Below are 15,075 nucleotides of genomic sequence, written 5' to 3'. Positions count from 1 at the left end.
CCTCTGTGTTCATTTTGTTTTTAAAACTCACTATTTTATGGCAACAGTCATATTAATTCTGTTCATTAACCTCCTAAGACCCGAACTCTTCCACAGCATGCATTTTTGATTTCTCTTTGATATCTGGGCATATTGGGACCCGATGAATGTAAAAACAAAGAATTACCAGATTTTTATTTTTTTTTACCTGATTTTTGTTTCTAAGAAAAATGAGAGCCACATATGAGGATATTTGTTTAAAATTTCGATAGAACAGTAGCAGTATAATGTCCTCGTAAGTGGATATCAGGCCCCTGTAGAGCAAAATTGAGTATTTTGGTCTAACTAACCCAAAATGTGATGTCCACATATGTGAACGCCAGGTCCTAGGAGGTTAATAAAGTTCTAAATGAGTCACAGCACCTGAGCCGGTTATACATAGGTGTGTCACACGTCACCATTGAAACTATGTAACACATCACAGTTGTAAAATGTTATAACAGGTGTGGTCAAATGTGAGCATGACACTGCATTGCACAAATCTGCTAATATCTAACTAAAGAATGTAAATGAAATTTTATTTCCAATAATCCTGCTACAGATAGATTATTACTCTCATCCTTGAGTATTATGTGTCCAGAGCAGAAGGTTCTGGAAAAACCTTCACTTATTCCAAGTTGTATGCAGTAGAGAGACATTTCTTAATAATACTTTATGCAATACTTGAACACAGCTTTGGTACAACACTAACAAATCTCAGCTTGCATTTTCAACAGACGTGTTCTAAGGGCTGTTGGGGGCTTAAGACTTGGTGTTAGGATGTTGGTACAGTAAGAAGAACCATCTTTTTCTGCATCCTATATTCATGGTGCACAGTCCTCACTGCTTCAGATGACTGCTTTTCCCAGACGTGGGTTAAGCCTAGTCTTTTACAAAAAAACTTTTTCTCATTGGAGATCTTCACCTAATTGTACTATATAAGATTTGCTCTTTGGGTTGGATACAAGTCTAGGAAACTGGCTGAATAAGAAAAGCCATCCATCCATTACTTTCTGCTAAATAAGTGGATAAAACAAATTCTTCAACAGATTTCAAAACCTGTTTTGCTTGCACGTGGTAGAGTTGGGTGTTTTGTTTTTTCAAGATGAGACAGGCCGTACATCCCTAAATATCCATGTGAAAAGACACTTTCAATTTGCTCAATTTAGTCAGGAATTCAATGTAGACTAGGTCTAATTTGAACCAAAGAAGCCTAAATGGTTCAGACTGTAATGCCACTATCAAATATAAGTGTGAAAATCAGATTTTTTTTTAAACATTCCACTCATAGTTTACTAGAGGTGTGCTTTTGTTTAGTTTTCACAGTCGTGATGATACTCAGAATGGATCGACGCTGAGCAATTCTCACCTACCCACTCCCCTGATCCGCCCACAATGCGCAGAGTACTGTGAGTGCACCCCTGTTTGTATTGTTAATACTTACTCAGAATAACACCCAGTAAGGCTGCTCTTTTCTAAAAATACTTTTTAAGTTTAGTTAAAGTTTCGACCTATAGTAGCTGCACTGACAGCTGAGGGCGGGGCACACCTTTTTTTTTTCCCTTTACGCACACCTGGTTTCAGGAAGTAACCTCTACGTCAGCGGGAGAGGTGTTTGAAGGAATGGCTCAGGAATTCAACACAAAAATCTTGCTCAACTGGACAGGTGATCAGCAGACATATATACCGAGGGCACCACGTCGGCAGAAGCTTTAAATCTCGTCCGTGGAAAAGCACAGAGAGACTGAACTTTTCTGGGGGCGATCAGATTGAAGGATATTATTTTTCTTTTTCCTCTTTAAGAAGAAAGGCTTCTTTTAAAACAGACGAATATGTCTCGGGTTTCGAATATTTTACCCGATGAGGCGGTCTTTGTTGACTTCAAAAAACAGTGTTTAGCAACCGACAACTGGCAAAATAAGTATGACAACAATGGGATGCAAGTGTGGATCGAGGTGCGCGCTGTGAATAAAGGAAATCACGTACCTAAAGTCCACAAGATGAAGGTGAGTTTGCTTTAGCACCAAATCTAAAAACTATAATACCGTTTGAAAAATAAATCAGTTTTATTAGGCTGTCGTGCTATGTGGGTGGTGTCCTGTAACCATCTGTATGTTTTCCCCCAGTGTAAAATGATAGTTAATGATGTGTCAGCTGCTACCATGTTCGACGTCCTTCACGACAGCCGGTACCGCAAGAAGTGGGATGTAACTATGCAGGAGAGTTTTGACATTGCCCGGCTCTCTGCTAATGCTGATGTGGGCTACTACTCATGTGAGTGAGCACTCTTATCACTTGCAATGCTCTGTGTGTGTTTGTGGTTTGGTGTGGGCCTGATTAGATGTGAGATCTTGTGTTTGCTGATACAATAACTACAAGTGTGTGTGTGTGTGTGTGTGTGTGTGTGTGTGTGTGTGTGTGTGTGTGTGTGTGTGTGTGTGTGTGTGTATATATATACTTGATTCAGCTCTCATCTATGAAGACTCATCTCATCTATGGCCTCTTGTTACACCAGTGTATTTATTGCCATAATAAGGGCAAACTTGTTGAGCCTAAATACTGAACTAACAGAGAAAGCTTGCCAAAGTATAACATTATTTATGTATTTATTTATTTATTTATTTATTTATTTATTTATTATTTTGGCCTTCTGCAGGGCGTTGTCCAATTCCATTAAAGAACAGAGATGTTGTGACACTGCGCTCGTGGCAGGTCACAGATGACGAGTACATCATGGTTAACTTCTCAGTCAAACACCCGGTACGCCACCTCCTACATCCACTCAAGATACATAGCAACCATTGCCTCTACACATACTGTTTGTACATGTCTTTGACACCTCTTTGTCCTGTTATGTGTGCACTGATTTATTGTTTTTAAAGCTAGCCTTATCCATTGTCACATTGTGCAGAAGTACCATAAAAATGTATAGTGTTCCTTATTATTCTGCAAATGTTTTCCTTGAATTATAGAAATTCCCTCCTCGCAGCAACCTCGTAAGAGCCGTTTCCATCCAGACGGGGTATTATATCAAGGCCACGGGACCAAATAGTTGCATTTTTACATATCTTTCACAAGCAGACCCCAAAGGTAAAACTATATGCAACAATTACTTTGTTCCATTCAAACTTAGAGTTCTTGATTCATTTCTGCAGCGTTCTTACGATGAATGTGTGTCTTCTAGGCTCTCTCCCAAAGTGGGTGGTGAACAAAGCATCCCAAGTTCTTGCTCCTAAGGTATGTAATGATTCACAACCACTTCCACAGACCATTTCCTGCTAAACATTTGTTCACCTGTAGTAAACATCAGAGCTGTAAGTGATATGGTTAAATCCATAAACACAGTATCGGCATCTGTGACAGTCTAGGTGTGTTTTCACAAGGGTTTTTAAACGTGCAAGAGGGGTGTGTGTGTGTACATGTGCACACTCATAAGGGAGGGGAAAAGTTTCACGTGTCTTAAGTGACAATGGTAACCATAGAAACAATTTAAGGGCCTGTCCTGACAAGGCTGCTGACAAAGTAGAATCTCAGCTTAAGCTGTCAGTCACCCTCCTGGAAGAACCCAAGTTTCATATTTTCCGTAGATTAAAACTATTTAGACCAAAGTGTATCCACATGTGTGTGTGTGTGTATGTGAGAGAGAGAGAGAGAGAGAGAAACTATCAATGAGACAAGAACAACAGCAAGAAAAGTATTTCTAAAAGTCTGCGTGAAAGTATTTCATATGGTATCTCCAGGTCACATAAATCTGACTGGAAATGGGTAAAAGAACAACTTAAATTGCTTTACACCATCAAATCTACCGATGTCTAAAAATGCATACAACCATTATAAAACCAGGCGTTCAAAACACCTTATTTAAAAGACTTTAGAAGTGTATCCATTTAAAAACCTACATAGGCAAACAAAATTTAAACCTTCTCTCTACATACTCAGTTTTGTTTGAAGAACTAGATTACTTGCCATGTAATCTACCACGCAGTGTTTTATGACCATCTTTATCTTCAACTTTGTTGACTGAGAATGGAGGAGTGCAGCAGTCCTTTAACAATTGCATCATCGCTTCTCTTTTTAGGTAATGAAGAGTGTGCACAAGGCGGGACAGGAATACTCAAACTGGAAAAGTCAGAATTCCCCCGATTTGAAGCCCTGGCTGCACCCAGAGCAGAACACCCTTCCCATGATGGACCCCGCTGAGCTGTCAATTCAGAGAGCAGACTCACTGGAAAATGTGGATGAAAGCTCAAAGCTGGATGCTAACGAAGGGGAGGACAGCAGCTAAATTGAATGATAGTGATGGGAGGAAAGGTGGACAAAGACGGAGAGATTGAGAGGTGGACTGTAGATGGACTTGAGGTCTCCGGCTCTCTGTGATGTAACCAAGATCCTCCAGTTCTAAATCGGTGTGCCTTCGAGGATGAGCAAGAGCATGAAGTGTTTACAACTGTCTGACAAGATGGAAATGAGCACAGATCAAGTTGCCATCACCTCAGTCTGTGTTGAGCTAAGCTAACTTCCACTGTACAGGGTTAGAGGTTTTGGGGTTTGAATGTGACACATTTGCAATACTACATTTACAATTGGACCAGACAGTCGATCTTTAGCTGCAGCTACATGAACAAATTTTAAGTGGAAGAAAGGGAAATATACTTGACTTCTAGCAGGTCATTATTAGTGACTGTGAATAGAAATAAGATTAGAAAGTTGGCAAACACCTGTGGAGAATTGTGACACTAACGTCTCTTCAGAATATTGCAAAGGAATCGGGTCTGAAAACAGCTGAAACTGTTTCAGCTCACTTTATCTTCATTTGGGGTTGTAGTCGACACAGAACGATGGTAACGTTGTGATAATTTATACTTAAACACGGTTTTGTTAATATGTTCACAGCATAATGTACAGGTAGCAACTTGTGGGGCAGGTTGTCTTTAGGTTTGTAATTAGGAAGGCTCTTTTTGAAGGTGTGTTGCCTTTACTCAGACGTTGTGCAACCAAGGTGTTTGCATTGTAAATTATTACAAATGGTAGAGTTTCATTGGTCCACAAGGAAGGCACTGAAGTGAACTCCCAGTTAGGTTGTATTGCCAAGTCACAATACACACAGAATTATTGTATTTTGTTAGTTGAATATCAGTTGACCTGAAGGATTGGAATGACCATAAAGGCTTTTTTATTTATTTATTTCAAGTTGATGTAAATTGATGAAGTAATGGCCTGGGATGAAGCCCCTGTAGGTTGACTTTTTTTTCATATTAAACTATTTAATGATAACAATGTTACAAGGCATTCCTTCTTTTCTGTTTTCTTTTTCAAATAAACCTTAAGGTTAACAAGCTTTTGTACTCATTGTAATTGTCAAATAAAAGGAATGCAGTCAATCAGTTTCAAGAGAAACTGACTTCAAGGATGAAACAAGTTTTGCTACTTGCACCAGAACAAACCGGTCCTTCTCTAGCTTTGGTTCCAGTTCTTCAAGTGCACAAAGCCAAACACTAGAAAAGGTCAAGGAGTCGAGCTTGATTTTTGTAATCGTAACCTCTATAAAAAAAAAAAAATGCAAATACTGAACCCATTCAAACAAATTTTTTACATAAAAATGATCAGTGTGCAGAAATAAAGACAATACCTCGATGAAACTGGTAGCTATTAACGTACAGTTTATTGTATGAATGCATAATGCACTAAGATCCAGAGGTATTCAACTGTTTTCTATGAATGTTCCATTGTATGCAGATTTAATTTGCAGCCAGAGGTTGGATCTGCAGATTTTACTGACTATGCACATCTTGAACCATGCAGGCCAAAATTATGAAAGCACCAGACTGTCTTTGGTTTGAATTAAACCTGCAAACATTGGTGCCTCCTCACAGATAACACCCCATTACAAGCTTTACCACTACGCTACGATAAATGTTATGCACTTTAATAGCACGTTACAAGCCATGCTCGTAAACCATTTGGCACCTCAGACACATAGTTTATGCAACAGCATTAAATCAGCTCAGGCGCAGTTTATGTAAAACTCGTGCATGGAACATAGAAGTACCAAAGCCCTCAGTAGCAGTGACTGAAATGTATATTTACATCACTTAGCATTTCGTACACAATTACAAATCTTTACTAAATATGAAAAAACAGCATTGTGCAATATATTCATAAATTCAACAGAGGTCGGGTGACCATAACTCATATCAAGTGATGGTGGTTTAGTCCACACATATGCAAACATCTGCAGAAATATCATAACAGGGCTTGAGGAAACATGGGAAAGGTCATCTTTAAATCCTTTGCTTGACTAGAAAATATTTATTATTTATCTGTTCTATAATTTATAGTGTAAAATCTAGTTTATAGTCTTAAAAAAAGCTCTGCATAGAAACAACTTCCTAACCATATGTTCAATCGAAGTAGAGTTCATCATGTGAAGCATGCAGAAAGGAGTATCTATGAAACTCAGTCTTTAACGTCATGTATATTTTCCTTACATGAAAGACTGAATGAGATTGTTAGTCATGCATTAGTCATCTTTGAGCTGAGACAGAATGGAGGCCAGAGTGTGTGGGAGGATGTTAGTGAAGTGCAGTAAAGTATCCTTCTGTCTTTGTCTCTCTCTCTGCTGCCATCTAGTGTACGGTCCTCTCCTTCTGCCGTTGGTAGTCTGATAAAACAACACACAAAGGACACCATTTGAGTACTGACATGGACACTGTTATACATTTCTGTATCAGTATGACATAGCTCAAAGTTTTTACTGCTTTAAAGTTTTTATTGTCTTTTGTTTTTGCACTCAGATAAGCCAGATGATAATCTTATTATTATGTGGGCACGATGGCACGATGGCATACTGACAATGCTCAAATTCTTGCAAAATTCAGCATGTTTTAAATATATAACTCATGCTGTATTAGCACACTGAGGAATAGTAAAAGGCACAGACTAAAACCTGCTTTCAAAGCCAAAGTGAGCACAACAGTTTCTTCTGAGCATTTCTTTTACTTAACCTAACAGCAAAACAAGACTCAGACATTTAAGGACATTAAGTGTAGATCTGTCTTAAAATAATATCTTACAAGATCTCTACCCATGAACACAAATTCTGCAGGAAAACATTTTTTTTCTTTCTTACTTCATCTCTCTAAAACATCTTAACAGTTGAGATAAAAACACATGTTGACATAAATGGTTTTTTAGGTTGTCAGCATGCTCCTGATACAATCGAGTAAACCAACGCTTACTGTAGGGAAAGAAGCGAACCCTCATCAGGATTTCTCGCGCAGTTTTCAGAATCTCTACAGCCTGAAGAAGACAAACATTATCCATGATCTTAAACAGAAAATATAATGCAATGTTGTGATGAACAAGATATGGAACAAAAAGAAAACTGCAACATTTGGCTCCACCTAATCTTGCGTTTTTTTAGTATGAGATCTGCTGTTTCACTGGAAGAGCAGATAGATCAGGAGGACAAGCAAAAACCTGTCCTCCTGACAAGTTTCCAAATACAGAAATCATCTGTGAGTAGATGCTTTCTGTATTTGCACATTAATGCTACAACATGCATTTGCATGTCAAATTTTTTTTTTTTTTTAAAAGCTAATATTTACACATTATGTCCAAATATTTACATGCTGCAACAGGAACTGAATTTTTCAAAATAAAAGCAAAATGTACATCTCCTCAAGCATTGCTGATTTTAAACAAACAAAACAGAACACAAAACAATTATGGTGCATCTAGTGCGTCATCATTCTCACAGCGGTTTGATTATGGCCAGAATGGCTTACACTTTAATTCTCTTCTAGAAAGTCATTCATGCTTGAAAAAAAATATGCAGGAAAAAAAGTTTCAAGCCTCTTTTGTTTTGATTTTGATCATTATGGCTTTACAGCTCATGAAAATCAGAAATCCACCATCTCAAACTACAACAATATTTCAATTTCAGTTTGAACAAATTATGGTTCAAATAGTACAAATAAGGTGCATTTCTTGATCTCATTCAGTTCATGCAACCACAATCACGGGGAAGTCTGCTGACTGACAGCCTTCCATGACAAGGGCAAACCACAGAAGGCCAGTGCTGAAAAGACTGGCTGGTCGGTGCTGTGTCAAAGCATATCAATGGAAACCTGGCTGGGGAAAAAAAAATATGACATGGTGGGAAAGTATCCACAAGCAGGGATGGCCGCAGCTTTGAGAGGACTGTCAGGATAACTCCATCCCAGAAGGTGGGAGACCTTCACAAGGAGTGGACTGAGGCTGGTGTCAGTGCATCAGGAGCAGCTTTGACATCAGTTCAAAGCTTAGTTCGAAGTTTTTCACATGAAATTTTTTTTGTTTCATTTCGAAATCAAGTTCCTAGACTCTGAAAGAAGACATTTTAGAGCACTTGATGCTTCCAACTGCCGGCAAGATTCATGGAGATGCCAATTTCCTTTTACAGCAGGACTTAACACCTGCCCACTATGCCAAAACTACCAAATGGTTTGCTCACCATGTTATTGCTGTGCTTGAATAACCAGCCGTCTCGCCTGACCTGAATCCCACAGAGAATCAATGGCATACTGTCAAAAGGAAGATAACAAACACCCAACACAAAAACACAGACGAGCTGAAGGACACCATCAGGCCAACCAGGGGCTTCAGTAACACCTCCGCAGTGCCACAAACTGATCACCTCCATGTCACACTGCACTGATGTAGTAAATCATGGAAACAGAGCATTGTCCAAGTACTGAAAGAATAGGTGAACACACTTTTCAGAAACTGGACATAGTAAGATTCCAAATCCTTTTTTGATCTGAAATATTCTACTAATTTGAGATAGTGGACTTCTGATTTTCATGAGTTATAATCCATCATTTTTTGAATGAAGGTACAAAAACAAATGAACTTTTTTTTTGTAATATTCAAATGTTTTGAGATGCACTTGTATATAATGCTCATTGTGAGTATAAATGTCATGGTAATTTTTAATGGTAAAAATGAACTCCAATTCCGCCAAGAACAATGGTCAAATATCCCGTCAGAATAATTCAAGAACAGGACCACATTCATGACAGGGTTAAGTTTGTTTTACAAGTATAGCCACAATGTGTGAATGAGTGTGTAACTAATAATCCAAGAATAATAAAAAGCATCTGGTTGAGGTGCAACTTGCTAAGAGACATTCAACCAAATAACAATGAGGGTGTAGGGATATTTCTGAAAATAAATTAAAAATGAATAAAATGAATAAAATCTCTAAATGTTGTCTCAAATACTTATATTTTTAAATCTAACTTAGATTTAATTTAATAATTTACCTCATTGCTGATACTCTTGTTGTTGCAGAATAGGGTAAAAATCTCACCCACAGTATATAAAAGGGTATCCAATATCAAGTATTTTCCCGGGTATAGGTATCAGTTTTTTTCAACTCTTGAAATTTTGAAATACAAATAAAACAATATGTCTAGATTATCCTATACCGCACTCCCCCAAATTAAAGTTGACTTACTTTTTGTAATAGTGAGCTTGATATTGACACAAAAAATTATTATCGTGATCACCATTATAGGTTTACTTGAGCAACCCCGCCTTGAATATGTTCTGACTATATTGAAGATTAAAGAGCACAGCATAGTATGTGAAGCTATTTGTTATTCTTGTACATACATGAATAGAAATACACCTAAACTAAATCAGATTTATGAATAGAGTAGATTTCAATATGTAAGTGTGTGCTGGAGACAATGTGTTGAATAAAGCCTGTTTGAAATTCAGCCTCGACTTACTCTTGAGTGCTCTATGTCTTGGAAATCAACATCATTCACTGAAAGAACCTGGTCTCCCTCCTGTAGCCCTGCTCTGTGGGCGTCTGAATCTGGGACCACCTGCCAGCACACAGAAATGATTTAAATTGATTAAAAATAGGCAAACAAATAGTCAGCAGCACAGCAAGAAAAAAAAAAACCCACATTAATAACCAGGGCTGTGCACGCACCTTGGATATAAAGATCCCTAACTGTGAAGCTTTCCCACCACGGATATTGAAGCCCAGCTGCGCTCCTGGAGGCTTCTTCAACACAATGGTGCGAGGCAGAAACTGTGTGAGCTCATTGTTATAGTCAGGATGATGAACCCGCTAAAAATGAACCAAGAGAAGAAGAACAGCCAGCAATATTTAGCTTCTTTAAGTTTGCTTCTTCTGCCTTAAAAACAATGTGATAAGAGTCAAGCATCATATTCAACATATTCAGCATGACCTGTTTGGAAAATAAGCAGATCAGCAACAACAACAACAAAAAAGGTATTTCCTTTGGGATAATAAAATCTAAATAAAAACATTCACAAAAAATATCCACCCATTTGCTTTCTGTAGCACATTTAATGGTATTGCACAGTCCTGACCTTTGCAGTCAGGCGCCAACACCTCTTTGCTTGTCAGATTTCCAAACGCATATAAGACAGGCTTCATGAACTCACTGAAACCCAAACACTAACTGAAAAAAAGAAGTTAAAGGCGCCAACTACGAAACCATGACAGACAGAAAAGCCTCAAGGAGACACAAGGACTGTGCATGCACCTGCAGGTTACAACCTGTATGTGACCACCTATCACATTACATTGGGCAGCCCCATTCCTTGGCCTGGAAGATGCCATTAAAAGCTACAAAAAGCAGTAGCAAGAAAAAAAACTCCAAGAATCTTTGTGACTCTCAGATAAACTTAATAGTATTCAGTAAAATTACCAGTAGATATTTTAGGTACAGCGCTGTGAAAAAGTATTTGCCACTTCCTGATTTCTTTTTCCCCCCATAATTGTGACACCTTCATATTTTAGAACATGAAACAATTTTTAACATGCAACAGCTACTGAAAGATAACCCAAGCACAAAATGCATATCTGATTATGATGTCATATATCAAAAAGGCCCTGTGTGAAAAAGTAGATACCTCCTAAACCCAATAACTGGTTGTGCCACCCCTGGCAGCAAGAAGTGCAATTAAGTGTTTATGATAACTGGCAATGGGTCTTTCACATTACTGTAAAGGAACTTTGACTCACTCTTGCACTCTTTGTAGACCACTCAGAGTTAGACTTACTGGAGTGTTTCATCATCTTACTAAATAACCCAAGTTTGCTCTAGCAGGTACACAGACTAATGGCTGTTCATTCTCTCAGGGTTCTCTGGTGGAGAGAAGAATTCATGGTTCTATCAATTACAGTACATCGTTTAGCTCCTGAAGCAGCAAAGCAGCCTCAGACATTTACACTACCACCACTATGTTTGACTGTTGGTATGATGTGCTTTTTATGAAATGATTTGCTAGTTTATGACAGATGTAAAGAGACAAACCTTCCAAAAAGTTCCGTTTTTGTCTCATTAGCCCATACAACATTTTCCCAAAAGTCTTGGGGATCATGAAGAATATTTTATGGCAAATGTGAAACAAGCCTTTGTGTTCTTTTTAGTCAGCAGTGGTTTTCTCCTTTCTTATTGTTTAATCGTGACCTTTGACCTTAACTGAGCCAAGTGAGGCCTGCAGTCTTTTAAATGTTGTTCTGGGTTCTTTTGTGACCTCTTGGATGAGCCATCAGTGCACTCTTGGTCAGCCCCTCCTCAGAAGGTTCACCACAGTTGCATGCCTTCTCCCATTTGTCGATAATTCTCACCGTGGTACACTGGAGTACCAGAACCTTAAAATGGCTTTGTACCTCTTTCCAGACTGATCAATGTCAATTATTTTGTTTTTCATCTCTTCTTGAGCTTCTTTAGATGATGACTTTTTGACTTTTTGCTTTTTAGTTAAGATCGTTAGGCCCACTTCTCTTTGTCAGATGGCTTCTATTTAAGTGATTTCTTGATTCAACAGGTCTAAAGTCAGAAATCAGTAAGGGGGCAAATACAATTTTCGGCACTGTAAGAGCAGCCAAAAAATAAAGCACAACTTATAAATCGTAACTAAAGTTGAATACATAAATAAAATAAAATAAAAATATACACTATATAATAAGGTACACAATGTTTAGCACATGATTTAAGCACAAAGGTTAGTTGGATTAATATCTGCCATACCTCCTGTGGAGGTATCCATGCAGGTGGGTTCTCATAAGAAGGCAGGAATACCACTGGCAGCTGGTAATCGTCGTAGGGAATTTTCTGGTCCATGGTTGCTAAAATTCCCCACCGAGAAGAGAATAGCAGTTCATTGTTATGAACTACGGATGCACTGGACTGCTTGATACAAATTAAAGGGAAATCCCTGAAATCCAGACCGCTGATTTAAAGGGCTCAGGTGTATCTATTGTGTTGTGGTTTCGGACACGTAACTTCAAGTCAATATGTCAGTCCCTATTCCATGACTGCAATGCCTTCATTCACCGGGGTTTGGCATTAATGTACCCACATTATTACACCCGGTTTTGTATGTATCATTTTTAGATAAGGCATAAAGACCAGAGAAGACCAAAACATCAGCTAAAACACAGCTGCGTTCACAACTCTGTAACAGGTTAGCCACCAAGTCCGAATAGGGACGTTATATGGCTAACACTTAGAAATACCTTTAAAAAAATACGCATGTGGATCACGGGGAAGAAGCGAGATAAAATAAACGTGTGAAATGATCTCACAGTGGACAGTTTCATACAGCAATAACATACAAACGCATCACGAGCTAGCACAACGATTAGCTTACTGTTTAACTGTAAACGAGCTCGCTCCGCTCTATTAAACGGGAAGCGCTTTGACACGCGTTATTATTATCACAGGAACTTTAAAATAACGGTACTGGAATCATTTAGCATTGAAAAACATGAATGACTGCAACAAAACAACAAAAATGTATCTCACCTGCCAGTCAGAGGGCTAGCAGTGTGAACTTGTTGCTGTAAGCAATGGCAGGCAGCTATAGTGCGTTATCGCCACCTCCTGGTGTGGAGTAGTTACTTCAAGAGGTCCGACAGCATTGTGGAGTATTCGCGCGAATACTTTTGAACAGCTACAAAAGTCAAAGCGCGTGAATTCGTGTATTTGTGACTCGAGAGGGCGCAATTGAACAGTTTTATTCACTGATTACAGAGGTCCTAATCACAGAGTTGAAGTTGTAAGTAGTTTTAAAAAAGTGAATAATGAGTAAAAATTTACATGACAATTTTTTTGTAATATTTACTGCCATTGCAATTTTTTTTTAAAAACGTGTGTGAAAAAAATTACAAGGTAAAAAAGAAAATCTACATACTCTCACATTTTATCCTACAAGTGCTCACGTTTTGCAGCATATTGACCTCCTGAAAGCTCTTGCAGATGGAGATCTTAATGGCGGCTAGCTGTAAAATCAACCGGGAAGTAAAACACCTCGGTGATATCTTGCAGTCTGACCAAAAAAAAGTTTGCAGTTTCATAATTATCATTGCAGCAAAAACTTCTGTATTCATTGTGGTGTTAAGAGCTTGAAAAAAGAAGTTTCACCTCTCCTCCAAGGGCCTTCTTCAGTTCTAAAAGGTGGAGAGTCTCAGGTATTTTACCCCTAGTGGTGGTTGACCCTGTGGGGGTAGTTGACCTACTAGTGATCATATGCATCATCCTATCAGCCAAATTTTTAAGACTGCCATGACATGGATGACTGAGAACCTACACAGACATATTTATTATGTTTGCTCATCATTTATGTCCCCGTGTCCCGTGTCTGGATAGTCATATTCTTACATATAATCTTATGTGGGGAAAAAATAATCAGAAATTAAGATCACACACATTCTAAATGTGAACTGTGACTACAGTTGCATATGTTTGCATTTCTTTCTAACTTGAGCAGAAAAAAAAACCAAGTGAAAAATGTGTGTTGCGAAATGCACCCACTTTGTGTGAAAGTTTGTGTGAAGCTGCTTTGCAGAAACTTGACGCGTGATATGGGCTCCATTATGCTAAAGCTTTATAGTGCATACTCTGTAACTGCATTTATTATCTTCAGTCAAATAGTGAAGCATGAACAATTTTTTTATTATTGTAGATTAACAATGGTTTCAGCACTCAGACATGACTTTGACGATAGTAAATCATGCACAATGTTTACTGTTCACTGAGACGGTTTAAGAAGGCTTCAGGTCTCTGCAAGTTGGACATTGCAATTAAATGAAATGAAACACGTGTTGACAGATTGGAATGAAAACACAGAAACTTTGCAAGATAGATAAACAAAACTATGGCAAGTTTTTTTTTGTTCTTTTCTTTTTTGTCTTTTAAATATGTCAGCATACCGAAACCGCTTTCAAGAGGTCCATTGCTGCTGGAGCATTGCTTGAGTACTATTATAACCAAAGTAACATTAAATAAAGTCATAGTAAAAAAGAAAAAGAAAAAAGAAACTCCACCTTCTGTCAATTCTAAACTTTTATATATCAGGACATAATCAAAATCATTCCTACCAAGGTCTTCAGATTAGATAAATACAATGGGAGATGAGCAACAACAAAGGATCTGTTATAGTGTGTCATTGTTTATTTAAGAGAGAACTAAACCAATGTGTAGAAGCAGTGCGTGAAAAACTAAGTACGAGGTCCACACACAAAAGTGGTGCTGAGGATTATAGCTAAGCATCTCTTTGGTCTCATCTCTTCAAAGGACATTGTTCAAGAAGCCATGTGGTTTCATCAAATGCAAATTTGAGAACTTGAGCCCTGCAACCATGTTTTAGGTTTTTGGTTTTTGTAGAATGAAGAGACTTTCTCCTGGAGATCCCCCCCAAAAAATAATCCTTGCTTACCTTGCTTACTGAGGCCTATAGCGTCCAGGTTTTATTACAGTTTCTGAGTACCGCACTGTCTGGATTTCAGGTGGAATTAGTCAGACGTCAAGTCCTGGGACGATTAGCAGCCGTCTAGAATGTTTTTCACCCCTGAATAATCTTTCTCACTATAGAATGATGGGCTTCAAATTATTTGAAAATGACCTCGTAACCGTTCCCAGACTGAGCAGGAATTTCCTTTGCAAGATCGTCACTGATGTCTTTTCATCTTGACATTGTGTTAACACACACCTGGAGGCTCCATACCAGCAAACTGCCAAAACC

The 15,075-nt window shown here is 38.3% G+C and overlaps 2 protein-coding genes across 2 annotated transcripts; one reads left to right on the top strand and one right to left on the bottom strand.

The window, feature by feature from the left end:
- The first annotated feature begins 1,504 nt into the window (after positions 1-1,504).
- stard14 (START domain containing 14) lies at positions 1,505-5,394 on the top strand. The gene is made up of 6 exons (XM_085243261.1): positions 1,505-2,024; positions 2,145-2,292; positions 2,675-2,778; positions 2,991-3,108; positions 3,203-3,255; positions 4,097-5,394. The coding sequence occupies exons 1-6, from the start codon at positions 1,851-1,853 to the stop codon at positions 4,301-4,303; spliced, it is 804 nt and encodes a 267-aa protein (XP_085099387.1). The 5' UTR covers positions 1,505-1,850; the 3' UTR covers positions 4,304-5,394.
- A 267-nt stretch (positions 5,395-5,661) lies between these two features.
- Positions 5,662-12,996, bottom strand: pdzd11 (PDZ domain containing 11). The gene is made up of 6 exons (XM_085243262.1): positions 12,858-12,996; positions 12,081-12,178; positions 10,004-10,144; positions 9,795-9,893; positions 7,257-7,317; positions 5,662-6,679 (listed from the first exon to the last, which is right to left on the bottom strand). The coding sequence occupies exons 2-6, from the start codon at positions 12,171-12,173 to the stop codon at positions 6,645-6,647; spliced, it is 429 nt and encodes a 142-aa protein (XP_085099388.1). The 5' UTR covers positions 12,174-12,178; positions 12,858-12,996; the 3' UTR covers positions 5,662-6,644.
- Positions 12,997-15,075: the final 2,079 nt, after the last annotated feature.

This window comes from Mchenga conophoros, linkage group LG2 (assembly GCF_057382185.1).
Source record: "Mchenga conophoros isolate Kocher_MC1m ecotype Shallow Benthic linkage group LG2, M_conophoros_male_GT1.1, whole genome shotgun sequence".
NCBI classification, from domain to species: domain Eukaryota; kingdom Metazoa; phylum Chordata; class Actinopteri; order Cichliformes; family Cichlidae; genus Mchenga; species Mchenga conophoros.
Note: the sequence above shows the minus strand (reverse complement) of the source record. Positions and strands in the feature narration are given on the sequence as shown.